General features: G+C 53.8%; 1 protein-coding gene across 5 annotated transcripts in view; it reads left to right on the forward strand.

The window, feature by feature from the left end:
• The first annotated feature begins 2,520 nt into the window (after positions 1 to 2,520).
• The window catches only part of ZFHX2 (zinc finger homeobox 2), a 30,622-nt gene continuing 6,299 nt past the window's right edge, over positions 2,521 to 26,843 (forward strand). Inside the window, exons 1-8 of one of the 5 annotated variants that reach the window (XM_044232196.1) lie at positions 2,521 to 2,894; positions 16,339 to 16,503; positions 19,325 to 21,417; positions 21,627 to 22,144; positions 22,697 to 22,937; positions 24,191 to 24,265; positions 24,716 to 24,774; positions 26,376 to 26,576. In XM_044232196.1, the coding sequence (XP_044088131.1) occupies positions 19,374 to 21,417; positions 21,627 to 22,144; positions 22,697 to 22,937; positions 24,191 to 24,265; positions 24,716 to 24,774; positions 26,376 to 26,576 (3,138 nt within the window). In that variant the 5' untranslated portion in view covers positions 2,521 to 2,894; positions 16,339 to 16,503; positions 19,325 to 19,373. Of the gene's footprint in view, positions 2,895 to 14,733; positions 14,779 to 15,633; positions 15,741 to 16,335; positions 16,504 to 17,246; positions 17,267 to 19,324; positions 21,418 to 21,626; positions 22,145 to 22,696; positions 22,938 to 24,190; positions 24,266 to 24,715; positions 24,775 to 26,375; positions 26,577 to 26,843 lie in introns of those variants that run through there. The other 4 variants (XM_044232198.1, XM_044232197.1, XM_044232195.1 and 1 more) reach the window with 4 other exon arrangements.

The following is a 26,843-nucleotide window of genomic DNA, read 5'->3' on the forward strand; positions in this document are numbered from 1 at the left end:
CTGACAGACCGGGGTCCGGATGCATGATGGGAGTTGTAGTTCTAAAGGGAGATTTCGCCTCCTCGCCCCACCCGTCGCTATGGTGATAGGAAAGCTTCGGCTACAGCCCGCGGGACTCAACCTGAAGTTGAGCAGGGATGGTGCAGGTTGTTGATGGAAGAAGCTGAACCTCAGTCCCGTCTCCAGGACCCTCACTTCCTTGACAAATAGGCCTGAAATCCAAGCCACTAATCCAAACGCTATCCAAGAGAGATTTTATTGACTGTAATGGTGGCCCACAAAATACAAGCCAGTGACAATGGGCTGAAAGGGGGGATAACTAAGACCAGTTTACTCGGGAGTTTTAGAGGGGATAATATGTTCTGCATTGAGTGTTTAGGGCAAGGTTGAAAACCTTCTGTCAGAGAAGGAACGAAATTTTGGATAGGAACTAAAGACATAACGGGATTTCAAGAGACCCAGATGGAGACAGGAAAAGCATGAGCAAAGACCAAGAAGCTGGAGAGCACCTGGCCAGTGTTTAAGAAGGAGATGAGGCTAGAAATACAGTTGAAGGCCAGGTTGGAAATGGCCTTGAGTGCCAGCCTGAGGAATTTGTCACTGAGTTGCCAGGGGCCCCTGAGCAGGCTTTGTCTGGAGTGGGAGAAACTCTTACATTCGCCTAAAATACAGGAAGATGTGGGGGTGGCCCTTTGAGTGCTTTGGGAGACAAAATAGAGAAGAGGTCCTTCTTACTCTCTCTGAGGACTATGATTACCTGGAGGCCGTGTGTCTGACCCTCTGGGTGAGGTGCCTTGCTGAGGAACAGTGCCTCTTTTCAACTCCTATGATGAGTGAGAAGTGCCAGGTTCTCAACATCTGTCATCTTCCCAGGATATTTCTGGAATCAAATGACCTGTGGGATGTACTGTGGGGCAAACACATCTTGAACTTGAGATGTCTTGGATGCATCCCTCCTCCACCCCATAACAGGCACCGGTAGTCAGGGAGGGGAGGGCCCCAGCCCCTAGTTCCAATCACTGGCATACTTTTTATCCACCCTTCAAGGATTTTCAGTTTTCTTTCCTAGGGGAAAAAGCCTCTTTCTCTGAATTATAAGGTCCTCTTCCCTGAGTTACAAGGTGCTATTCAGTGGGGCAGAGGCAGCAGATTAACTGAAAGGAAAGACCAGACTCAGGAACCAGATAGACCTGGGGTTGACCTTCAGCTTTGATTTCCAGGTGTTTGGTTTTCAAACTACTACTCCAAACGCTACTCCACCTCACTAAACCTCTCAGAGCTCCCTTCTTGGTAAAAAGTGGACTGCCACAGTTGTGGGTGGGGATTCAGTGATAAATGGTCACATCATAGAGACTCAAAATCTTCCTCTTCCTGTGAGCTCCAAGGTTTTTTTGGTTTGTTTGTTTGTTTCTCTCTTTTCTTACTTTCCTTCCTTTTCTTTTCCTTTATTATTATTATTATTATTTTACTTTTTTAAAGATTTTTAAAACTTATTTGACAGAGACCACAAGTGGGCAGAGAGGCAGACAGAGAGAGAGAGAGAAGGAAGCAGGTTCCCTGCTGAGCCGAGAGCCCGATGCTGATGCGGGACTCAATTCCAGGACCCTAAGATCATGACCTGAGCCAAAGGCAGAGGCCTAACCCACTGAGCCACCCAGGCGCCCCTATTATTTTACTTTTAAGAGAAATAGGCTATAGCAGCTATTGTGAGCCCTGGAGTCAGACCATCGAGGTTTGAATCCTGGCACTGTTTGTTACTTATTGGCCATGTGGCTTTGGGCCACTTAATTAACTTCTCTGTGGTCTGATTTTCTCAACTGTAAAATGGGACTAGCTGTGAGGATTAAGTAAATTAATGAACATGAAAGCGCTTGGAACTGTTCTGTGTACTCAATAAATCTGTACAGCTATTATTAGACGATAAGAGAGCTTAATAACCTGAGGATGAGGCCCAGGAGCCAGAAGGTCCCTTTCCCAACCTAACTCTGGGTGGAGGAAACAGAAGCTCTTGGAGACTTCCGAGTAACTGCTGTGGAAGAGAAGGTTCTAGTACCCAACTGGAAAGGAGGGGGACTGGTAAGGCAGAAGAAGGGAATGGAAAAGAAAGGTCGGCCTGGGACGCTCTGGAAAGCTGGAATAAGCTCATGCTTATTCTACGGGCCGCTTTTAAACAAACAACAAAACACATGCATAGTTTCTGTAGGCTGGAGGGAGAGAAAGAGAACACGAGGAGTTTAAAGGCGCCTGCACCTTTGCAAGCACTAGCTTGGACCCGGCGCCACAGTGAGCAAGGTGGCCCCGCCCGCGGGCAGGACTGCCCTCGGTCCTCGGTCCCGCGCGCGCACTCACCGTGAGCTAGCAGGCGGGTGGGACCAGGAACGGACTACAACTCCCGGCACGCACCGCGGCGGGCGGGACGCTGCACCTGCTCAGTGGGGCCGCCCCGGGCTCCTGGGTATTGATTATTCCATTGTGTAGGACGCCTCGGCTCCAGCCAGTGAATGAGGCGGAGGAGTGAGGGCGAGGAGGAGGAGGAGGAGGAGGAGGGCGAGGAGGAGGAGGAGGAGGGCGAGGAGGAGGAGGCAGGGAGAGAGCGAGTGCCCAGGGTGAATCAATGGAAACCCCCTCACGAAGCCGGGAAAACACTTCAGCCGCAGCCAAATAGCATTGATTATTTTCCTTCACTTCCCTCACCGCCGTGAATTTATTTATTTATTTTTTCCATCTCCGTCCCTGACGCCCCGGAGTGAGCGCTGGAGGGAGGGAGGAGGAGGGGAAAAAAAAAAGGAATCAACACATCGGAGAAGTCCCTTCCAAGAGCCGCCCCCTCCCCTCCCCGCCTCGCGCTGCTCGGCGGCCGCGGTTCGACTCCCGTCCCTGCTTCCAGCTGAGGTGTAAGTGCATCGATTTCCGATGCTGCTGGGTTGGTTTTTTTTTTTCTCCTCTCCCTCTCTCTCTTCTTCCTTTCCTTGCTCTTTGGAAGCTGGAGACGGAAGGGAGAGGAGGCGCTCGGAGACTGCCGCTGGAGGGCACGGAGAGGGACGGGGAAGGGGCTGGGGGAGGGGATACGGATGGACAGACAGACCGAGAGCCTGGGGAGAAGGAGGGGGCAGGGGTGGGGGGGGAGGGGGTGTGCGAGGGAGGATAGGGTGGGGGAGATAGATGCAGGGGTGGAGGGAGAGACGGCGAAAGGAAAAGGCATCGAAGCTGGACCAGGAGCCAGCTGGACAGACGGAGGGTAACGAGAGCCTAGACGGACCGCGCCGAGCTGTGCGGGGAGCGGGGGTCCCGGAGGGAAGGGGAGGCAGGGTGAGTTGCGGGCTCGGAGCTGTCAGCCCGGAGGGGCCTGGGTCTCGGCTGCCCCCCGCCGGCTGCGGGATCGGAAACCTCGGCAGGGGGGCGGACTGGCGGATGGGCTAGCATGCTGGGGGCGAGGGTGGGTGGAAAGGGACGTGGATACTCTTAATCTTCGATCTTCGTTTTGCCTGAAGTTGAGCTTTTTTTTTTTTTTTGGGGGGGGGGGGAAAGGTGCGAGTAGGTGAGGGGAGGCCCTGCTCCACTCAAGGTGAAGTGTGTGTCTCTCCTGGCCCTCCAACTCTCCACCTGCTCTGCTCTTGTGTGTCCCCCTCTCAGAGTAGCCCTGTCATTTTTGAGCACTCGACCACGCGTGGTCTCGATGTGCTTGTAGCCCCGCTGATCTGTGTCCACGAGTCCCCTGCCTCTTGATTTTGCCATTCTTCCCCCTCGTTCATTCTCTGCACCCATCCATCTCTGGGTCTGTGTGTCACTGTCTCCGCATGTGACTCTTCCTATCCGGGTGATCCTCTTCCTGTGTGTCCCTGTCACTATGTGTCACGCCTTGGCTGCCTGACTGGTGGTGTGTCTGCCTGTCTAGGACTCCATGCCCTCTCCTTCAGAGTCCTTAAGATATCCCTGGCCTTTTGAGGCTACTTTTTTCATGCTTATCAGTCATGATTGTGGCAGTCATTGGTCAGGGGCCTGGAAAGAGTCTGAAGGATGGGGCAGATGTGTCTCCTCAAAGGACTCAGGTACCCGTTCAGCACAGCCAGAACAGCATCTTCTTCCACCTTCACCCACAAAGCTTTGGAACTTCTAGCATTGTTGACTGTCTCCTTTGCCATGTGCCTGTCTCCCCGACCAGGACCTCTGGTCTCTTGTGTGTCATTTGCCTCTCCAGAAGCTTCCCACCACAAACCTCTTCCTTGCTGACTTGATTTCCTCCCTTCCCTCATTTTGCTATTGTATATTTTTTCATTTTCCCATTTTGCTTCACCTCCCCTTTTTTTTTGCAGTCCTGTCTCCCATGACCTCCCTTGCTTCTTCTTTACCTTTGTTCCCATAACCTGCCTTCTCCCTACCTTTTCTCCTTGGTCACCTTAATTTCCTTTTATCCCTTATCCTCTCACCCAGAATTTTAGCCTCTGCACCAGAAGGTAACAAGAGAGCAAGGGGCTGGGAGAGGTGGGGAGTATGGTTTGTGAAGGCACATAAACAGGCCAAGAAATCAATTTAATGGGCTTCCAGGGGCATATAACCCCTTCATCAGTCAGGGCCATTATGTCCATTAACTGTCAACTTTGATTTTGTAAGGGGACATTCTCTAGGACTTTGAGCTCCACCCTGCTTGGTTGCCTCTCATCCTTTAGATCCTTTTAGGTATCAGTGGCTTTTTCTTTACTTTCTAGCTCATGTTCCCGGGCCCCTGTTATTATCATATTTGGATTCAGCATGATCTTTTACAGGCCTGTTTTCATTCATCTGACAGAAGACGCCAGGTTCATTCAGCCTAAAGAATGGGAAATGTGGATAAAGAGTCAGGAGAGTTTGCCTTGTTTTAAGTGCAGCATTGTTTTCCAGCCCTCCGGCTTGAAAGGGGGTAGATAGGGGCAGAAGATGGACGATTTCAGAGGTGAATAGTGTTCCAGAAAGGAAGGAGAGGCTGGGTATAATAAACGTATGGGGTAGAGAAATGCATGACATGTGGAATGTGCAAAAGGAAAGGAAGAAAATCCGTGCGGAATGGGGGCAGGGATGGAACTGAGGGGTGATTAATGAAAAATTGGGAGAATGAAATAAAACATGAGTTTAGAGTGATACAGAAGATGGACAGAAATGATAGAGTATTCCTAAAGAGGAGGTCAACAGAAAAGGCAAAATGCAGTGAATACAATGGTAAAGTGGGGGAAGGGAGGAATTGAAGAATAAGATGAGGTGGAAAAAGAATATGGTACAAAGAAGGTAAATGGAAGGCAAATGGAGGAGTGCTGAAGCAGATCAGAGCCACACAGAGCTTGGGAGGGGGAAGAAAGGAGAGCATGAGGTATCAAAGGAAACAAATGCCTCTGGTGTGAGAGGGACACAGCGTGACCGGTGCAAAGAGAGCGCCGCAGGAGGGGTGATTCGGAAAAAGGCATAGCAGAAATGCCACCGGGTGAAGCCCCGCAAGAGAGAGATGCCAAAGGAGAGGCAGAGAGCATGCAGAGATACTGGTGAAGAGAGAGGGAAAGAGACCTCACAAGCATCCGTTCCACTGGCCACATCCTTCACTACCCCACCAGAGGCCTTTGCTTTTCATTCCCAAGCCAGGGGGACACGAGCAAAGAGATGAAAAAGTAGAATTCCCATTTACTTTAGCTGACAGGAACTTGAATCTTTCTAGTCCCCTGAGAACCAAAGGCCTCAAGCTCTGATGTCATAAATTGCTGGTGTTGCCCTGGCAACCTGACAGGGTTCCTCCCTCCGTGATGTCAGAGCAGCTGGTGTTACCTTGAGACCCACAGAGGAACAACTTGCTGCTTTGCTGGGAGCTGGGCACTCCGGAGGCCAGGGCCTGAGTCTGATCTCTAGGATCCCTGGGTCGGTAGCTTGACCTTGCCTCCCCAGAGCTGTTCTGAGCTCAGAGTGAGATCTCCTATGTGAGTCGCTGACATTCACGGGAACCTGCCGGAGCAAGAGGAAGAGACCTTGGGAGTCGGGGCATTGAGGACCGGGTGGTAGGACTGAAAGGCAGGCAAAGAAGGAAGAAAACTGGAAATGGCAGTTTGGGAACGTGAAAGGAGAAGGGCTTTGTGAGCAGGGAGGAGAGCTGAAAATGTAAGATGAACCTAGCTCTGGGTTTAGGAGTGGAGACTGAAGCTGGAAATGCAGAAGAGAGGAGATCAGGGCTGTGTGAGTGCAACCTGAGGCAGGGATAGAGAAAAGGGCTGGGTTCTGAAATGCCATAGGGCACAGTGGACTTTGTTTGGGGTGGGGTGGGGCAACTGAGTTGAGAGAGGAAGCTGTTGGGTGAGAGAGCCAGGGTTAGTCATGATGGCCGTAGGTGCAGGTGCCTTGTCCTACTTTCCGATTGTTTCCCAGCACATAGCCCAGCATCTGCCACATAGATGATGCTTAGTAAACATCTGTTGACTGAATGTTGAATTAATCAGAAGAAGCCAGGGAAAGGAGTTGCCTACCTTCCCCTCAGGCCTAAGTCGCCATAAACGGGCAAGTTGGGAAAGCAGAAACTGAAGGAAAGGGCTGGAGGGGAGTTCACTGAACAGCAGTGAGATCTGAGGTGGAGAGAGGAGAGACTATCTCCATTAGAGGCACACTTGGTGTCAGCCAAGGCAGCCACACTTGGAGGGCTGACTCTAAGGGCTGATCTGGGGAGTCTTTGGAGAGGTAATGGGAAGAAAACATGAATGAACAGTCTTAGAAACCCAAGAGGAAGATGAGGAAGAAGATAAAGAAAGGAGGTGGTTTCCAGAAAAGGTTGGGAGTTGTTTCTGAAGACAAGAGTTGGCAGATGTGAATTGGAAGTAGCATCGCCACTCTACCCCATTCCCAATCACAGAACCACAACTGAATCAGTCATACCCCTGCCCCGCCCCCCAAGTCACCAAGAGTTCATGAATCAATACCAGGCCCATCCTATGCACCCTCTCCCAATCCAGGCAAACACAAGGAAGTCAGCACTGGCCAAGTGGGCCAGCAGGCAGTAGGCACAGACCTGGGTGTCAAGAACCCTGTGGGGATGGCCTTGATCCCTGACTCCAATTGTTGAGTGTCCAGAGGCTCTAGAAAGGGATGAGGTGTGGCAAGAAATGTGGAGCTCATCACAATTCTGAGGAAAATCTGCAGAGAGGTGTCCCAGTACACAGAAGTCTTCGAGAAAGATGCACGGGTCAAGGATTATAATCTTCTTGTTTCTATGGTGGAGTCATAAAGACCCTGAATGGGTTGAGGACTCGAGGAGAGAAGACCCGGAAGGGAGCAAGCAAGCAAGTGGGGAACCCTGGGAGGGAAGGGGAAGTCTGGCTATAATAAGAAAGGCCAGGGCAACTGGAGAAGGGGCTGGAGGCGGGTACCCTGAAAGGAGGACAGTGGCAGCTGGATGCACTGTCAGCCACCACCATGGACTTGGGCAGCTCATATTTTGCAGCAGGCGACAGGCTGTCGACACGGCGGTCCTTTACCTCACCGTTAGAAACTCATTTCATTGATTTTTCCATCTTTCTTCTCTGCCTTCTCAGTCATCCCACCACTCACTTTCCCAGAGCCCCTTGCCTCTCTGGGGAAAGTCCAGGGGCCTGCCTGCCCACCCCTCCTCCACCCCAGGCTCTTGAGAGGGGTGTGTGTGTGTGTGTGTGTGTGTGTGTGTGAAAGATTAGAGGGCCATCCCTCAGCATCCTGAGGTAATCCCATTGGCTCTCAATAGCCCCCTCCTGTAGGAAAGTAGTCCTGAGACTAGGGCCTCTGGATGGTGGTTCGAGATGCCCAGTTCAAGGGGTGACCAGGCTAAGATCCGCCTGTTTCCCTGTCACCAAGCTATACCACTAGACTGTGTATACCTGGAGGGAGACATTTTTTTTTTCTTTTTAAAAGATTTTTATTTATTTATTTGACAGAGACAGGGAGAGAAGGAACACAAGCTGGGGAAGTGAGAGAGGGAGAAGCAGGCTTCCCGCTGAGCAGGGAGCTCTTATGCAATGCTGGGCTCGATCCCAGGACCCTGAGCTGAAAGCAGACAATTAACAACTGAGGGACCTTTTTTTTTTTTTTTTTTTTTTCTAATTCCTGCTGAGGTACCTGGGTATCCCTCAAAAATTTTCTTTCCAAGTCAAGTGAGAGAACAGGCGCTGCCTCTCTGTGTTTGGGCAGGAATAGTGGATTACATGAAAGCGAAGCTTCCAGTCTTGGAGTCACCGCAGGGCCATCCACCCACACGGCGGCCTGTGCAATTAGGAGGACATAGTATCTAGAGCTCTTTTCTGAGAGAAGGTAAATGCATGCAGGCTCGCGCTCAGTGTAGCGTGCTGACTGACATGCAGTCAGTGGGGCAGGATGGGTGTGGGCCAGAAAATTTTACTTCATTGTGGACATTTCCCTAGTGCCTCCTCTAGTCACAGCCAGCTACCCTCAGCCTCTCCCTTTGGGGCTGGGATCCGAGGAAAGGTTAAGAGTCAATTGCTAGTCATTTGGCTTCTCAGTGAAGGAAGGCAGAGGGTGGGACCGGAGTGTTAGACTGGGTTTCCCTGAGGAACTGATGGGGATACACGCCATTTCCATCCTCATATCTTTCCATCCTTGTTTTCTCCATGATCACCGCCCCCCCCCAGTCTCAAGCCCAAGCCAAGGCCATTTATCCTCCTTTTTCTCTGGTCTCCGAGGTGGTTTTTCGGGTCTGGGATGTCTGAGTCTAGATTCTGCTGCTGCTTCTGACTCATGGGCCTCTTGGCCCCATGGCAGCTGTCTTCTTTCCTGTCCAGCCCTTTCCAAGTTCTGGACCTCTGGCATGCTTGGGCCAGAATGCCTTCTTCCGTCTCCAGCTTCTTCTGGCGGCTGGATTTCATAAATCCCAATGCTTCAGGGAAGGGTGTGCACTTGAGGTAAGGAAGAGAGAAGGCCAGGGGAAGTCAAGAAGGGGGTGCAGGATGGATGGGGCAGGGAACTGGAGAAGCGGGGGACCGTTAGAGTATGGCTGAGAGAGGGAGTCCGAGGCAAAAACCATGTGACTTGGAGCTGGAGTGAAGGCCACAATTTAAATGAAAAAGGAGGGAGGGCAGTAGGCTGTGCGGCCAGGGAAAGAAATGGAGGAGCAAAACCGGGAGTCTGACCCCCTGCCGGGAAACGATGGCAGCGTTGGAAGGGGAGGGAGGGAGAGTGGTTGGGGAGAGGCTTCAAGCCGAAAAGGCAGCCTCGGCTCGGCCTCCGTGGCAGCCCTGAGTTCAAGCCGTGCTGGCTTTGACCCTTGTGGGAGAAACTGAAGTGGCAAATTAACGACGATAATGAAGTCACTGCTCCTTGTTTGTCTTTGCTGGTTTCCCCTTGAGATTTGTCCTTTGGCCGGACGGGGCAATGTGGGGGAGGGGAGGGCCAGCTGCAGGGAAGGGCGGGGGAGGGGCGCAGAGGAGAGGACAGGCAAGCAGAGATGCGTAGGCCGAACGAGGAGGAGGGAACCCAGGCACAGCGGAGGCCGAGGGAAGGGGACGCACCAGGAGCAGGGGAGAGGCGAGGGGAGCGGAAAGCTGGGACGGAAGAGAACAATGGGGAACAGGGCAGAGAAGCCTGGAAGGAGGAGCACAAGACCAGGCGGGAGAAGGAGAGGTGGCACCGGGAAATGGCGAGCCGGAGGGAAAGAACGTGGCCGGGCTGCGGGAGCTGCAGCTGGCGGGGGCAGTGGGCGGGGCCTCATCTCCATCTCTAATGGCTGTGAAATGAGGTTAGCTCCATTAGAGGCGGCGAGAGTGTAACGGGATCACACTCATTAGGGCTGGGCCATCCCAGTAATTACCACCACCCCAAACACGCCCGCGCCAGCCGGGCCGCCGAGCACAAACAGGCACGAGGCAACACACCCGCACCGGACACCCCGCCGCCCAGCGGGCAGCCCCCGGCCCCCGCCGGCAGTACCGAGGCGTCAGGGAGACCCAGCAGGAGGCTCGTGACCCAGCACCTTCACTAACCTCGAAACGGTGCTGGGACCGACAGCACTACACCCAGGCCCTCGGCCACACACAGAGTCAAAAAACAGTAAACACACGCGTACACCCCAACTCAGGAAATAAGGCACGTGGATGAATAATTACCGTTTCCATTTATTGATCACAAAGTGCTGGCCTGGATAATGATCATCTCAATGGACACAACTCCATGAGGAGCCAGTCCCCATTATGTATAGGAAGAAATCGTTTTTAAGCAACTCACCCGAAGTCATTTACATAATACAGACTAGAACTAAAATTGGATTCCAGTTTGACCCTAAAGGCCGTGTTCTAAATCATAACCATAACCATACTGTCTGTCTTGAAGTCCATCTGCTATCATGGATGCACATGTGGAGACTTCCAGCTTTAAGAGACATTATCCCAAACGAATACACATATCCTCAACTCTGCCTTTTGACATCTAGCTCTCCCGCAACCCCCAACACAAACATACAAAAGGAATGGCTAGGGCCCCTCATTGACTACAGTGTGAATAGCGCCCCCTGGAGTTGCACAGAGCCTTGGTCCTCTTTTGGCCCATCTTCTACTAAGAAATTTAGAGTGGTCATCACCTTCCAAGCTGAAAGAGGACCTGATAGGTATCCTCGGGCTTATATGCTCAAGGGAGGACGCACATAAGGGCAGAGTAACACACGCAAAACTCAAAGACCTCGTTCAAAATACATGGCAGCCAGAGTTCAGAAGCTTACGAATTGTGCTGGGGTCAGGCTACCTGAATCCAGTCTGGGCTCTCCTTTTTCCCAAGTGTGAGACCTTAGAAATTCCTTAACCCATCTAAGTCTGTTTCCATGTTTGTAAAATGGGAATGAATAGCTGTAGTTTTCATCAGACTGCAGGTCAGAATCAGGTGATGCAGGGCTTGGCCAGGGCTCAGCATGGTGCTGGCATACAGGAAACATTTAATGACATTATTATTAGTAGTTGTTGTTGTGACACTAGTTAAATGGAGTCGTTACCATCACAAGGGTTCACAGAGGCTCAAAGAATTAGAAGGGTTTGTTTATATACAGAGTCACTTAGAATGGTATTCTTCCAAATGATTCTAAAGAATTGTGTGTAATTTCTTTCTGAGTTCAGGGAGATCAGCAGTCTTCTACAGAGGTCCCCCCTGCCAGGATCAGATAGGATCCTGAATCTGAATTCAAGGGCACTACTTCCTGCCCTTCATATAGAAGAAGGGTTCAGAGCTGGCTTTATGGGGTTGTCTGGCCTGAGTCTCCCCTATTATATCACACAGCTCCACCCTGCTGTCCTAACAACTGAGGTGTCATTAAGGGAGATGCATGGGCGAAAGGGTCCACTCCTCTCCAGGACATCCACCCCTCCAGCAGCCCATTCAGCATGCCATGCAAATGTGGATGGATGTTCAACTAGCTAGTTGTGGTTTTAGTCCACAGTTTCCTTTAGACCCCTGCCTTCTGCTCCTAGCCTACCCACCCCTAAACCCTCAGTCTTCTTCCTCTCTGCCTCTCTTTCCCCCTCACACCTCATCCAGTTAGTTCCCTTAAGCATCTTGCAAGATGTAAGACACAGCCCCCTTGCTCCATCCTTCCCAGTGAGGACAGGCCACCTGCCCAATCTGGTGTCAAAGCTGGGAGGTCTTAGATTCAGTAATCACATGTGCGGATCAAGATCCGGCCCCTTCCCCAAGCTTCCCTACCTCTCCCTCTTCTCCGCATTAGCTCTCTCTTTACCCCCTTTGACACTCCTTCACCTGTCTGAGTATCTCATTCCCTGCCATTCTCATTTTCCATCCTGTGGACAAAACTTCTATAGCACAAAGTAAACCCTGCCAGATATTTGGGGTAGAGGGAGATGGAGAGATCTAGGAGAGATAGGTAGGATTAAAATAGAGGAATAGGTACTCCTGAGACTAATATTACACTATATGTTACTTGCTAGATTTTAAATAAAAACTTGAAATGTGAAAAATATATAAAATGGAGGAATAGGAGTACCTCCTTTTGTTTTCTTTTTAAATAAGAAGGTAAGATTTAGAGACAGAAAATGATCATTTTAAATGCAGGGAGAGTGGGGCGCCTGGGTGGCTCAGAGAGTTAGGCCTCTGCCTTCGGCTCGGGTCATGGTCTCAGGGTCTTGGGATTGAGCCCTGCATCAGGCTCTCTGCTCGGCAGGGAGCCTGTTTCTCCCTCTCTGTCTGCTTGTGATCTCTCTCTCTCTCTGTGTGTGTCAAATAAATAAATAAAATCTTTAAAAAAATTTTTTTTAAATTTAAATGCAGGGAGAGGCCATATAGTTTTGATCCAAGCATTAGCTGCTTCTGCACCCTGGCCAAGTGTGGGCCCAGGCAAGGCTTTCATTCTCTTCTCTGGGATGATGGGGTGTCTTGAGGCCTGGCAATCTAGAGGACAAAGTGAGAAGTGAACTCTGCTGCTGGGCACACTTAGATTTAAATCCTGTCCACTGAAGGCACTGCCCTCAGTTTTTGAAATGGGCAGAAATTAGAGGATGAGTCCTGGTCAAGAGGGACAAGGCAGGGGCACCTGGGTGGCTCAGTTGGTTGGGCACCTGCCTTTGGCTTAGGTTGTGATCCTGGGATCCTGAGATGGAGCCCCACATGGGGCTCTCTGTTCAGCAGGGAGCCTGCTTCTCCCTCTCTCTCTCCCCCTCTCTCTCTGTCAATAAATAAAAACTTTAAAAAAAACAAAAACAAAAACAAGACGGGGCAAGGTGGAAGGAAAGTTGTCTCCTACCTGCAAACACCTTGCTCTACTCTGTGGGCGGAGCTAGCGAAGACAGAAGGAAAAGAACTAACCTGACCATTCAGTGTCCACTGGACATGCACACAGTGGCCAGAAAGGAAGGAATCCTTCTTCCCATTTTCCCAGATAAGGAAATAGACAAGTAACTTACCAAGGTGGCACAGCTGGTGAGTGAGGGAATCAGCACTGAACCTGGGTCTGCATGAATCCAAAGCCCATGTTCTTTCCCTACCCTAAAAATAAAGCTAATTAAGTGAGAGTTTATTTGCTGTTTATACCAAAGAGTCCCCCTGAGACAGGGCACTCCATCTTTTTCTCTTCAAGACCCTCTTCTCCATGTCTGAGGCCTCTTGAAAGCAACAGGTTGAGACAAAATGAGGAGAGAGCCCAGGGCAAAGTGAGTGTGGAAGAGAGCAGTGCTGTAGGCCAGAATTTCAGAGAGGAAAAGAGAAAAGTCAAAGTGTCTGGAGGGCTCTGATAGGGAAATCATTGTATGTAAATTTTAAGCAAAAGTGCTGGTGCTCTCAGGCAGACTTTTCAGGGAAAGCCTTTGCCTTGTCCTTGGGCTTGGAGAAAAGGGAGTGGGGTTTTGCTTTCTGGTTTAAGGACGGGAATCCAGGAAGAGAAAGGCGATCTGTTCCTCTGCCTGTCTTCTCTTTGGTGCTGTTCCTCTCGTAACCACTAGGGAGCAGTAGTGTTCCTTCCCCGCTCCTAGTCGGCTGGGGCCGGGAGGGGGCGCTACCCACGGATAGTCTTAGTCTCACTGGGCTCTGAGGCAGCGCCCCTGGCCGGCTTTGCCTTGGCTTCCGCGGGCCAGCGCGACCCCACGCCCTAATTCCTCCTTGGTGAGGGGCAGATTGTCTCCTTCCTCGGGCCTCCTCCTTTCTTTGGTACTTCCTTTACCCTTGCTCCTTTAGCTCCTGTAGTTCTCGGGTCTTAAGTCTCACTATGTTCTGCCTGCCTCGCGTGGTCTCACAGACCACCTCCTCAGACGGTCATAACGTCCCATTCAAGCCTTTTGGCCCATCTGTCTCTCTCCCCATAGCTTTCTGGGTCCCACTGTCTGTCTTGGAGCCTCCGGGCTCCCTCCTGTTCTAGGTACTGTGTGTCTGCCCCGAGAACAGGGAGCGCACATCAAGACGGAGGAATTTTTGTGCAGCTATTTACTGGGTGTCCTTCTGAGAAACAGGTCTGTGCAGTTCAGTGAGGACGGCTGTGGGGCAGCCACTCCCCAGCTCAGCTTTGACAGTATCTCAGCCTTCTCTTCTCAGCCTGAGCAGCAGCCAGGAACAAGGCTCTGGAAAGAGGAAGAGGACAACAGAAACAAACAAACAAAAAGAAAATCTCTTCTATTTCTCCATCACTCCGTCTTCCCTTTTCTCCGCTCCTCGCCCCAGGAGGGAAGGAAGCATTAGGGAGAGAAATGGAATGAAGGGGCAGCAGGGGAGCTCTGGAGACTGAGGGCCATTTTGGAGCTGGAAGATTCCTCTCAGGGGACGGCTACACCCTCAGAACTCTCCACCCTCCCTTGGCTCCAGGCCTGCCTCCTCCCATCCCCCTCGGTGGCAGCAGCCTTGTAATTTAAAGCTCTCTCTGTCGCCTCTAATGTGATCCTCTCGTTTTATTGACTCTCTCTGCCGTCTGTGGCGCCCCTTCACATCAATCTCCGCTCTAATCACACCGCCGCCACTGCCTGCTGTCTCCCCTAACCCCTCTCCTCCTGGGCCCCAGCCCTTGCTGCCACCTTTCCTTTGACTGTCCCTCCACTTCCACCCTCTGCCTGGCCTGCCCTTTTCGCCCCCTCCCTCCCCCAGAGGCAGGAATGCCAGGGCCCTTGAGGGGCACCTTCTCCCCTTCCCCACCTCTTGGATGTGCACCAAGGGAGAGGAGACGCCCTTAAGGACAGCCCGGACCTACAGGAGGAATGGCAGCAGTCTGAGGGTGGACAGGACGCTTGGCCCGGGGCTGGGGGGTAGGTGGAGGGTGGCTTGGTTCATCATCTGGTTTTGCACCATCTCCAGCGAGAGCTGCAGACTGAGTTCCAGGTAGGAAGCGCAAGGAGAGGGACACAGGCCCAGAGAGGGAAGGAAGAAAAGAGTGAGGAGGAGGGAAATGGAAGGAGGGGGAAAAGGTGAAAAACTAATTGCTGCAGTTAGAGGTTTATAATAAATAGAGGGTGAGGGGGGAGAAGTGCGGAGAAGTGGGGGGGAGGAGTGGGGGGGCGCACGGAGGCAGAGATAAATTTGCAATTGAAATTCTTTCCTGTAGTGGAGGAGGGGGGAGGTGGGGAAGAGATTTGCAATTTTAAACAGCTGCCGACCTCCCCTCAGCTGTCTGGCTCTCACCCACAAGCTAGCCCAAAGCTAAAACTCCTTTGGTTTCTAGCTAGCAATCAGCTGGGTCTTTTTCCAGGCCTGGGAAATAAAAGCTTTGGAGAAAGGATCTGGGGCTTGGGTCTTCCTAGTACCTCCTCTGAAGTTGGAGCTGGAGTTGGGAGGCAGGAGGAAGCCGCTGAACGATGGGATGTAGGCGCGGTGGCCCCGCGGGCCGGAGCACCACCCAGGTCAGCCCTCCGTGGCAGGGCCCCGGAGAAGCCCCTCGGGCCCAACCTCAGTCCTTCTCACCAGGTGGGGCGGTGGAAGGGTGGCAAGCCCCCATTGTGGGGGGTGACAGTGGATTGTCAGACCCTCGTGAGCCAGCGCATCTACCCCCAATGACACCTTTCTCAGACAGGGTCAGGCTTCTGCTTTCTGGGTATCTAGGATAACCCCTCCATCTAATTCCTTTACTTCCCTCTGGGTTTTCCAACGACCTCCCCCATCCACCCCTCGCCCAGGTGCTGATTTGCATTTTCATTAGCATGCTGCTCCAGGCCCACGCGGAGCTTCTTAATGGCTCCGACTTCACGCCTGGCTAGCCCCCCAGGAGGAGGGGGGCAGTGGGAAAGGGGGCCTGCAGGCTAGGTGGGGCCAGACTGAAGACCAGGTCCTAATGGAAGAGTCTGAAGGTGAGGGTTAGAGGAGGCCCAGGGAAGGAGAGGCCACATCCCTTCCCGGCACGGGGCTGAGCTCGGAAGGTTAAGTTATTAGAGATTGGCTGATAGTAAAAACTGGAAAGGATGCAAGCCACTTGGGACATGGGGAGAAGTATGGGATGGTGATGTCTGGGGAATTGGTGAGTTGGGTGGGGGCAGGGAGGTGTGGTCATCAAGGTAAAAAGGTTGGGAGCAGCCTGGGAGGCCAGGTGCTTCTAGTCAGCTGGACGGAGCCCGGGAATTCTGATTGCTAGGCGGTTGGAGGCGGTTTTGGTCTATATTGGGTCTGAGAACCATCCAGGTAGTGGGAGGGGCCCAGATCTCTGGGCCCCACCGGTCCTTTTCTCATTTCACCTTCTTGGACCTGCGTGACAGTCAGCAGCTTGCTCAACCTCTCTGTGTCTTTGACTACCTCATCTGTAAAGTAAGGTGGTTGGTTGGTACATTAAATGAGATTATTGATGAAAGCATTTAGCACAGTACCAGGACTGTGGTAGATGGACCTGGATAGCTTCTAATAATAATATTACTGTTACTTTTTTTTTTTTTTAATCTCTTTGGGGAGGAGAAGGTTAATCACATTGCAGCTGTTATCTTCCGACTGGCCAGGGAAGCCTCTGCCTATTCTGCGTGCAGTGACCAGCGATGGATGATCTGGAGGGCACCTGCAGGCCAGTGAAAGTTCACTGTGGCCTCCCTTGCCAGAGGACCTTGACTTAGGGCAACTACCCTTTCAGTGAGTGGAAAATCTGAGGGTCTTTCCTAGAGTTCATTCATTCAACACATAATGTATTGACTACACGTGGCAGACATGTTTCATGGTGCTAATGATAGAGTAATAAATAACACAAGAGTTCTTGCTCTCCTGGCATTGACCTTCTAGAATTCTAGGCAGAAATAAGTAAACCAGGAAATAGGAGGTAGTGGTAAAGCTCTGAAGAAAATAACCCCCAGGGCATGGTAGCCTCTGTAGGGAGGGAAGGCCTGTTGGAAGGGGTGACAGGTAAGCAGAGACCTGAATGAGCAGGAGCCGCTAAACAGAGGTCTAGGCTGTTTACCTTAGGCAAGGCCCTAAGGTGGGATTGAACTTGACATGTTTGAGGAACGGAGAGAAGGCCAGTGGACCGCTGCTAGCCAGCCAGGCGGGGTAGAGGATTTGAAGATGTGTCAGAAGTGGGTAGGCATTAGATGAGATAGATGCTTTTGTAAACCAGGGACAGAGTTTGGATCTTATTCACAGTGCAGTGAGAAATCATGGACAGGTTCTAGGCAGAAATAGAGTTTATGTTTTAAAAGATGCTTCTTTGTAGAACAACTTTTTTTTTTTTTTTTTTAAGATTTTATTTATTTATGTGAGAGAGAGGGAACACAAGTAGGGGAACTGGGAGAGAGAGAAGCAGGCTTCCTGCCAAGCAGGGAACCTGATGTGGGGTCCGATTCCAGGACCCTGGGATCATGACCTGATCTGAAGGCAGCCGCTTAATGACTGAGCCACCCAGGTGCCCCTACAATTTACTTTCTTTTTTTTTTTAAGATTTTTATTTATTTATTTGACAGAGAGAGAGCACAAGTAGGCAGATAGGCAGGCAGAGAGAGAGGAAGGGAAGCAGGCTCCCCGCTGAGCAGAGAGCCCGATGCCTGGCTCGATCCCAGGACCCTGGGATCATGACCTAAGCTGAAGGCAGAGGCCTTAACCCACTGAGCCATCCAGGCGCCCCTACAATTTACATCTTAAAAGATGCTTCTTTATGATAACTGAAATATGCTTTAAAACAATATGGGAAAAGGGGAAATGGGTGAGGATATGGATGGAACAAGACCAACCATGTGTTGGTGGCTTTTGAAGCTGAGTGATGAGAACAAAAGGGTTCCTGTACTTTTATATAGGTCTGGCAGTTTTCTTTTAAGGTTTTATTTATTTAGGGGCACCTGGGTGACTCAGTGGGTTAAAGCCTCTGCCTTTGGCTCAGATCATGATGCCAGGGTCCTGGGATCAAGCCCTGCATCGGGCTCTCTGCTCAGTGGGGAGCCTGCTTCCTTTCCTCTCTCTCTGCCTGCCTCTCTGCCTACTTGTGATCTCTGTCTGTCAAATAAATAAATAAAATCCTTTAAAAAAATTTTTTTTAAAGATTTTATTTATTAATTTGACAGAGAGAAATTATAAGTAGATGGAGAGGCAGGCAGAGAGAGAGAGATAGGGAAGCAGGCTCCCTGCTGAGCAGAGAGCCCGATGCGGGACTCGATCCCAGGACCCTGAGATCGTGACCTGAGCCGAAGGCAGCGGCTTAACCCACTGAGCCACCCAGGCACCCTAAAAATTTTTTTTATTTATTTGATTCAGAAAGAGAGATCACAAGCAGGCAGAGAGGCTGAGAAGGGGGGGGAAGCTGGCTCCCTGCCAAGCAGAGAGCCCAATGCGGGGCTCGATCCCAGGACCCTGAGATCGTGATCTGAGCCACCCAGTTACCCCTTCTTTTATTTTTTAAAAGATTTTATTTATTTATTTGAGAGAGAGCACACGCGTGAGAGAGAGAAAGCATGAAGTGGGGGGAAGGTCAAAGGGAGAGGCAGACTCCCTGCTGAGCCAGGAGCCTGATGATGCTGGGACTTGATCCCTGGATTCCACGATCATGACCTAAGCCAAAGGCAGATGCTTAACCCACTGAGCCACCCAGGCACCTTGGCATTTTTCATAATTGAGAATTAAATGAAAGGTCTTTCCTGCTGCTGGATGGCAGGAGACTGGGCTGTAGGGGCAGTAGTGGAAGTGGAGGCCACTATGTGAAGTCTGTTGCCCTGGTTCAGGAAGGGCAGTGGCTTGGGCCATGATGGTGCTAGTGGAGAGGACGCTGGTGGAGGGACAGGACAGGTGTCTGAGAGGTTGCTCTCCAGTTGCATATGAGTGGGAGCAAGAGGAACCTCCTAGGTTTTTACTGATTTTTTTTAAAGAATTTATTTGATAGCACAAATAGGGGGAGGCAGGCAGAGAGAGAGAGGGAGAAGCAGGCACCCCGCTGAGCAGGGAGCCCGATGTGGGACTCGATCCCAGAACCCTGGGATCATGACCTGAGCTGAAAGCGGAGGCTTAAGCCACTGTGCCATCCAGTTGCCCTTGGTTTTTATTGATTTTTTTAAAGATTTTATTCATTTGATAGAGACAGATTGAAAGAACGAGTGGGAGGAAGGGCAGAGGAAGAAGTGGACTCCCCCTTGGGATCACGACCCGAGCCGAAGGTAGACGCTCAACCGACCAAGCCACCCAGGTGCCTGCCCGCTTTTTAGCTTTTTTGCCTAAGCAACCAGCTCAGTGGAGGTACCAATTTTTGAGAGCGGAAAGATGGGAGGACCAAATTCAGGGGAGAAATACAGAGTTCTGATTTTGAACACGGTAGGTTTGAAGACTTAGCACTAAGGCGAAGCTTCACGTTGGCAAACGGTACCTGAGTCTGTGCTTGGGAAAGAAGCGAGTGGGGCTGGAGTATCTGGAGGGTCGACTGCCTGGCCGAGTGTCTCCTGCCACCTCACGGCCCCGCTGTCTCTCCACGTTTCCCCTGCAGGGTACTGGCTGTCACGCTGAGATGAACCCCCAGCACCCCTCCGTCAGCAATGGCTACCCTTAACGCACCCTCTACCGCCGGCGCCACCCCCACCCCTGGGCACCATGCCCCGTCCCCGCCTCCGGACACCTCCTTCCCCAGCACCCCCGCTGACCCTGTCACCAAAGATCCCCCTGCTGCCCCCTCCAGCTCTGAGAGCATGAGGCCCTCAGAGCCGGGGGGACAGGCCCTGGAGCCGGGCTGTGGCCTCGTCCCACCAAAGGAGACTGGGGAGCCCCGAGAAGAGCCTGGCTGTGGTGGCTTCTCACCAAAGGACCTAGGAGTTCGAGAGGACAAGGAGCAGGAGGAGGAAGGAGGTGGGCTCCCACCCGTGGACCTAAGCAACCATTTGTTCTTCATAGCTGGTGGTGAGGCCTACCTCGCAGCCAAGCTGTCCCTGACAGGTGGCAGTGAACTGTTACCAAAGGGCTTCCCTTGGGGCGAGGTGGGAATCAAAGAAGAGCCCAGCCTGCCCCTCCTTGCCCACTCGACCCCTGCACTCCTCACTGCCCTTCATATCCAACATGGCTTTGACCCAATCCAAGGCTTTAGCTCTTCTGACCAAATTCTGTCCCGTGATACCTCAGCGCCATCTCCGGCCACCTGTGAGGGAAGGGATGGAGCCTTCTGGAGCTACCAGCTGGCTCCAAACCCACCCGGAGATCCCAAAGATGGCCCTATGGAGAGCAGGGGAGGAGACCACAGGGCACTCTTCTGGCTCTGCCTCCTGTGCCGCCTGGGTTTCAGTAGGCCCCAGGCTTTTGTGGGTCACACACAGTCTCATGGGGTGAAGCTCACCCCTGCTCAACACCTGGGCCTGCCCAGTAACGCAGCTGTGCTCCAGGTGGGAGAGGAGGGCTGCACTGCCCTCCTAAGCTTTCTGGAACCAAAACCACCTACTCAGCCCCCTCTAGAAGGCCCCCCCAACAACAGCAGCACAGCGAGCACAGAGGCAAACGGACCCCCGCCGGAGGACGGCCCTACTGAGGCCAAAGCCCAGGCACCTGTCCTGCCTGCCGACGAAGTCATGGCCCTCAGCCCGCCCTCCCCGCCCGCAACCCCCGTCACCTGGGACCCCAGCCCAGCCGAAGCCAAAGAATCACAGATGGCAGCAGGTGAGGCAGGGCCAGATTGGCTCTCCGAGGGGCAAGAAGAGGACGGAGGGCTCTGCCCCCCACTCAACCAAAGCTCACCCGCCTCCAAGGAGGGGGGCACTCTCCCTGCCCTCGTCGGCTCCCCTGAAGACTCCAGCGACGCACCGCAGCCCTACCGCCTCGCTGACGACTATACCCCGGCCCCCACGGCCTTCCAGGGCCTCAGCCTGTCCAGCCACATGTCTCTGTTACACTCTCGCAACTCCTGCAAGACGCTCAAGTGTCCCAAGTGCAACTGGCACTACAAGTACCAGCAGACCCTGGATGTGCACATGCGGGAGAAGCACCCCGAAAGCAACAGCCACTGCAGCTACTGCAGCGCGGGCGGCGCGCACCCCCGCCTGGCCCGGGGCGAGAGCTACAACTGCGGCTACAAGCCCTACCGCTGCGACGTGTGCAACTACTCCACCACCACCAAGGGCAACCTCAGCATCCACATGCAGTCGGATAAGCACCTGGCCAACCTTCAGGGCTTCCAGGCGGGCCCCGGGGGCCAGGGCAGCCCCCCAGAGGCGGCGCTCCCCGCTGTTGCTGGGGACAAGGAGCCCAAGACCAAATCTTCCTGGCAGTGCAAGGTGTGCAGCTATGAGACCAACATCTCCCGCAACCTGCGAATCCACATGACCTCTGAGAAACACATGCAGAATGTGCTGCTGCTGCACCAGGGGCTGCCGCTGGGCCTGCCGCCTGGGCTGGTGGGGCCAGGCCCCCCGCCACCGCCAGGAGCCGCCCCCACCCCCACCCCTGAACTCTTCCAGTACTTCGGGCCGCAGGCCCTGGGGCAGCCTCAGGCTCCCTTGCCCGGCTCTGGGCTGAGGCCAGACAAGCCCCTGGAAGCCCAGCTGCTTCTCAACGGCTTCCACCACCTTGGAGCGTCTGCTCGCAAGTTCCCCACACCTGGTAAGTAGCCTGGGTTCTGCGCCCGCTTCCCCTCCTCCCTTCCCAAACTCCCTTCCCAAACTGGGCCCAAACTCCAGTCCCTATGTGCTCCCAAGGGCCAGCAACCCCCAATCCCCCTCCCCCGGTAACACCAGCTCCCTCTGCACTGCCCTCATTTGCCCACCCACCCATTTCCTTCCTTGGGCCACTCCTCTGTCTCTGTCCCCCAGCCCCTGGCAGCCTCTCCCCGGATACCCCCCTGCCTCCAAGTCAGCTCCTGGGCCCCTTGTCCGATGGCCTGCCCACCTCACCGCCCCCAGACGACAGCCCGGCCCTGAAGGTGTTCCGCTGCCTGGTGTGCCAGGCCTTCAGCACGGACAGCCTGGAGCTGCTGCTCTACCACTGCAGCGTGGGCCGGAGCCTCCCGGAGGCCGAGTGGAAGGAGGTGGCCGGGGACACCCACCGCTGCAAACTCTGCTGCTACGGCACCCAGCTGAAGGCCAACTTCCAACTCCACCTCAAGACTGACAAACACGCGCAGAAGTACCAGCTGGCCGCCCACCTAAGGGAGGGTGGTGGGGCCGTGGGCTCCCCTGCCCCAGTGCCCCTGGGAGACGGGGCTCCCTATGGCTCCGTGCCCCCGCTGCACCTGCGCTGCAACATCTGTGACTTCGAGTCCAACAGCAAGGAGAAGATGCAGCTGCACGCCCGGGCTGCAGCCCATGAGGAAAACAGCCAGATCTATAAGGTGAGGGAGGCAGGAAGGGTCTGGCCCTGGAGGGGCCTGGCACAGAGCCCCTGGGACAGAGGAGAGGAGAGGGGCACGGGGATGGACCAGGGAGACACCCACGAGTGGGAGAGTGAGGGGAAAACCTGGAGCGGGCAAGATTGGATAAAATGGCAAGTATGTACCAGGCTCATCGACTTTTTGGAGATGATTATGGAGAGGAGACCAAAGGATGATGGACACAGACAAAGTGAACCCAGTACTTTATTCAACTTTTCTGGTGTTTGGGACTAGAGAGGTGGGGTCTCTGTCTCCTTAGGCCATCTTGTCAGCAGTTCAAAGGGATGGAAGCAGACTCCATCCCCCTACCATGAGGGAGTCCAGGATTGGTAGGAGCAAGAGGAGGAGATGGGGGAGGAAGAGCAATCCTATCCAGGTGGCCAGAGGAGGGCAGAGGGAGTGGGCAGGATGGGGGTGCTTCTGCTCAGGCTCCCTTGAGGGAGGCAGAGGGGCCGCTGAGATTGAGAGGGGCCTGTCCCTTGGGGCCTGAGCACCCTCTTTCCACGCTTCCAGTTTCTGCTGGAGATGGAAGGGGCAGCAGCCGGGCCCGAGCTGGGGCTGTTCCGCTGCCTGCTGTGCGCATGGGAGACGCCGTCCCGCCTGGCTGTGCTACAGCACCTGCGTGCACCAGCCCACCGCGACGCCCAGGCCCAGCGGCGCCTGCAGCTGCTGCAGGGCGGCCCCCCGGCCGAGGATGGGCTCTCAGCGCTGCAGAGCATCCTGAGCTTCAGCCATGGGCAGCTGCGGACTCCCGGTGAGGAAGCGGGTGCTGGGGCTTGGGAGAAGGCAACACCCGTGAGGAGAAATGGGTCTGTGGACAGTCGAGGGCATGAGAAAGGAGCCCCCATGAAGGCGTGATGAAACCGGGTGTGGGGAACAGCGGGGCGGCCCGGGGGAGACTCTTGGGAGGGAGGAGGCAGAGGAGGGCAGCGGCTTTGCTGGGTGGAGAGCAGAGAACGGGAGGGGAGAGAAGGGAGGAGAGGAGGAGTCGCCTGGCAATTGCGAATGGTAAGCAGGGTTCCAGCAACACTAGCTAGGTGTTGGGGGTAGCAGGAGCTGGTCAGGAAGGAGAGAGGAGGTAGAAGAACAGAATGGAATCCGCTTCATGCTGGGCACGAGATGGGAGCTGTGGTCCTGCCCCTAAGGCAGCAGGGAGCAGAAGCCCTTGTCAGGCTCCCCAGCCTCTTCCTGTCTCCTAGGAGGTCTTCAGCCCGAAGGCTGGGCTTAGGGTCCCCCTTAGGCAGCTGAGGTTGTACCAACAGAGATCAGGAACAGCCAGCCAGGCACCACTGATCCAGAGGGTGCAGGAGAAGAGCCTGTCAGAGGTGGGCACGGGCATCCGGGCTTGCAGGGGCCGGTGGCGGGCGAGGGCGAGGGTGCGGGCAGCAGGAACCAGGAACAGGCCGCATTGACTGGTGCTAATTGAATTGCCAATATGCTGGCTGGAGTTAAGTGCCGGAGGGGCCCAGATCAATAGCTAATGATCCTGGCGCAGGGCTGAACGGAGTTAAGGAACTTTAACACTTTAATTAGGCTGCCACCGAAAATAAATTCCTACACATCTGTCAATTCTTACTTGAGTGGTAATCTCCTCTCCCAGATAGACCTGCTGCCTCCTGCTCACCGCACCTGCTTCCATTTTAGGCCTCACCTTCCTTCTTCGGTGCCCCTCCCTTTATGGCTCTGGGTTCCCTGCTTCCAGGACCAGTCAAGACAGGGAGCCAAGTTGGGCCCCATCTCTGCTGCCTATGGCCAGACTTGCTTCCTCATCCTGAAATGACGAGGGCTGGGCTCACAGAGAGGATCTCTTATGCCCTCTTAGCTCTAATCCTATCATTTCTCCTTCATCCTGTATTTCTTTTTGGCAGCTTTTTGTCCTCTCCGGCCTGGTGGCTCATCCATCCATCTTCTCCTCCTGGCTGCTTGTCCTGCTTCCTCTGCCCTGTGTCTTCCCTTTCCTGATGCTTCACTCTTTTATTAAGCCGACTCTCCCCTCCTCCTACACAGGGAAGCCTCCTGTCACCCCCTTAGCTGAGCCGACCACCCCTGAAAAAGATGCTCAGAACAAAACAGAACAATTGGGTGAGTTGCTCAACTGGTCCCTTTTCCCTCTATCCCTGCCCCATTTTCTGCCCTGCTCCCCGCCCTGTTCCTCATACATTCTGAGATGCAGAGGGGATATGGCAGTAATCTAGATGCACAGCAAGGCCTCCTGGGCACAGGGAGCCAAACTAATGCAAGAAAGGACTCACCAGAGGGAAATGAAGAGGGGGAGCCCCAAAAGGCTCAAAACTGGCCATCCCGCTAATCTGGGGTCAGCCCTGCTGGGCCTTCTCTCCCTGTATTGAGTACAGCTTTGTATTTTCCTGCCTTTCCCCCTTTCCCCAGAGCCTACCCTCTACTCTGGAAGCTCTCTGCAACAAATCAGGTCATCTTAAGGGTCAGGGTCGGCAGGGTGGGGGTGGGGATGGGCATCTGGAAAGGAAGAGGGAGGGCTGTCAGAGTCTCTTTAATCTCCTCTCTTTTTCAAAGCTTCTGAAGAGGCAGAGAGCAAGACTGGCCCTCCAGGAGACAATGCCAACCAGACCACGGTCAGAACTGGGGTAACCGGGAAAAGCTGGGGTCAGGGGTCTGGTGTTACTGTGATCTGTTCATATTCTAAAGCCTAAAATTCTCCTTGGTAGAGCTTTACACACAGATTTCAGACTTAAAGGTAGATGGAATTTTGTCAGGCTTGTGACTTATCTCAGAACGCCACACTGAGAAACGCCACCTAGGGCCAGTCAGGTGTTCAGCACCACAGAGGGGCTGTAGGACAGAGGGAGAAGACAAGGGCGGGCAGGACTTGAGAGAGATGGGGAGACAGAAGCTGTGTGGAGGTAGGAAAGGCTGAAAGCAGGAGGACAGAGGGGGTAAGACACAAGTGAAGAAATGAAAAGAGAAAGCCCAAACCATAAGACTAGCTGCTGCCCAGCTCTCTCTTCCTGTCATGACCAGAAAGACACAATGGTCATCTCTTGCAGAAGGCCCTGAGCCTGCAGGGAAGCATCTGGGCACCCCCTTCCTGAGGGTTGAGGCCCCAGCCCAGATGACTGACCCAGATAGCAAACTCCACAGCTCTCTAAGTCTGGCCTCAGAGCTTGGCCTGGGTGGGTTAGCTCTGTGGCTGCGAAGTGGTATTGTGAGGGGACTCCCAGCCTGGGTCCCAAGGCACCGCGCTGCCCCTCAGCTCGCACCATTACTGCATTCTCACAGATGACAATGCTGGCTGGGCCTGCCTCCTCGCTCCTGTTCCCTCCTACAGACCCAATGCAGATGTCTGCTGCTAGGGCCGAGGGCTTTAACATGAGCATCTGGATGCCCTTCCTTTCTGGCCATTCCCTCCCCCAGTATGTGGGCTTGGACCAGTGGCACCAGCCGGCAGGAGAGGATGTGAGCCGAGCTGGGCAGATCCGCAGCAGGCTGGAGGTTAGGCAGTCAGGTGACTAAGGCTGTGGCAGGGCCTTCCCTTGGCACCGCCCCTCAGGAGGTGTGGGCGGGAATGCGCCAGCAGAGCCAGGCCAGAATTTTCCTGGGCCGCTGGGGGAGCTGTGGTGTTTGTTTACATTAAGAAGGGAAAAAGGAAAAGAGAGTGGGAGCCGCTAAGCCGCTGGGATAATGAGCCAGCTTCTGAGCAGACAGGTAGGCAGGACCCCTCTACAGAAGACACTCAGGTTAGGGACCTCGGAGGCGCAGAGTGGGCGGGGATGAAGGAGCAGCCTCTGGTTCCAGATGTACAGAGGGCCGGGGAGCCATTCCCCAGAGATGACGCTGACAGGGTGGGGGTGGGTAAGAAAACTCAATTCAGGGGAGCAGGTACAGGGCCATACTGTTAGCTGGAGAAGTGAGCAAGGCAGAAGAGATGGGAAAGACAGAGGCCAAAATGGAGGGAGAGACCCGGACAAAGAAGGAAGGCAAGAGCAAGTCTAGCCCAGGCCTTTGTCCCAATCTAAGGGAAATGAGGGAGGAGCCAGCTTCTTGCCTCTGGCTGGATCCCCGTGATGCCTTGAAGCCTTCGTTTGGGGCTCACTCCTCCTAAATTGGATGTGAGGGATCTTGCTGTGTTCAGGCACACGGGGTGGGGTGATAGTGGCCCCCCAATTCCCTGATGCCTCCTCCCTTGGCACCCCCTCCCCCCGCTGTGTGTCCCCAGGTGTTCTGCTGTCCGTACTGCAGCTTCCTGAGCCCAGAGCCGGACCAGGTGAGGGCTCACACACTCTCCCAGCATGCAGTGCAGCCCAAGTACAGGTGCCCGCTATGCCAGGAGCAGCTGGTGGGCCGGCCTGCCCTGCACTTCCACCTTAGCCACCTTCACAATGTGGTGCCCGAGTGCGTGGAGAAGCTGCTGCTTGTGGTGAGTACTGGCTGGGCGAGGACCTGACCTGAGGGGAAGAAAAGGCAGGGGTGTCCAGGCAAGTGTGTATTTGTGTGTGTGGTGGGGAGGGTAGTGGTGAGGAAGCAGCATTTCACAGGTTTGGGGTGGTTTTACAGTTGGGGAGCACTTAGCAGAGTTTGTCTGGCTGTCTCTGCTTGCCGGTGAGGGAGCTCAGCGTTTCCTTCATTTCCATGAAATCCTGACAAGAGCTGTTAAACAGCACGCCCTTGCTGCGGCATTGGAGAG

The sequence above is a fragment of the Neovison vison genome, chromosome 13, assembly GCF_020171115.1.
Source record: "Neovison vison isolate M4711 chromosome 13, ASM_NN_V1, whole genome shotgun sequence".
NCBI classification, from domain to species: domain Eukaryota; kingdom Metazoa; phylum Chordata; class Mammalia; order Carnivora; family Mustelidae; genus Neogale; species Neogale vison.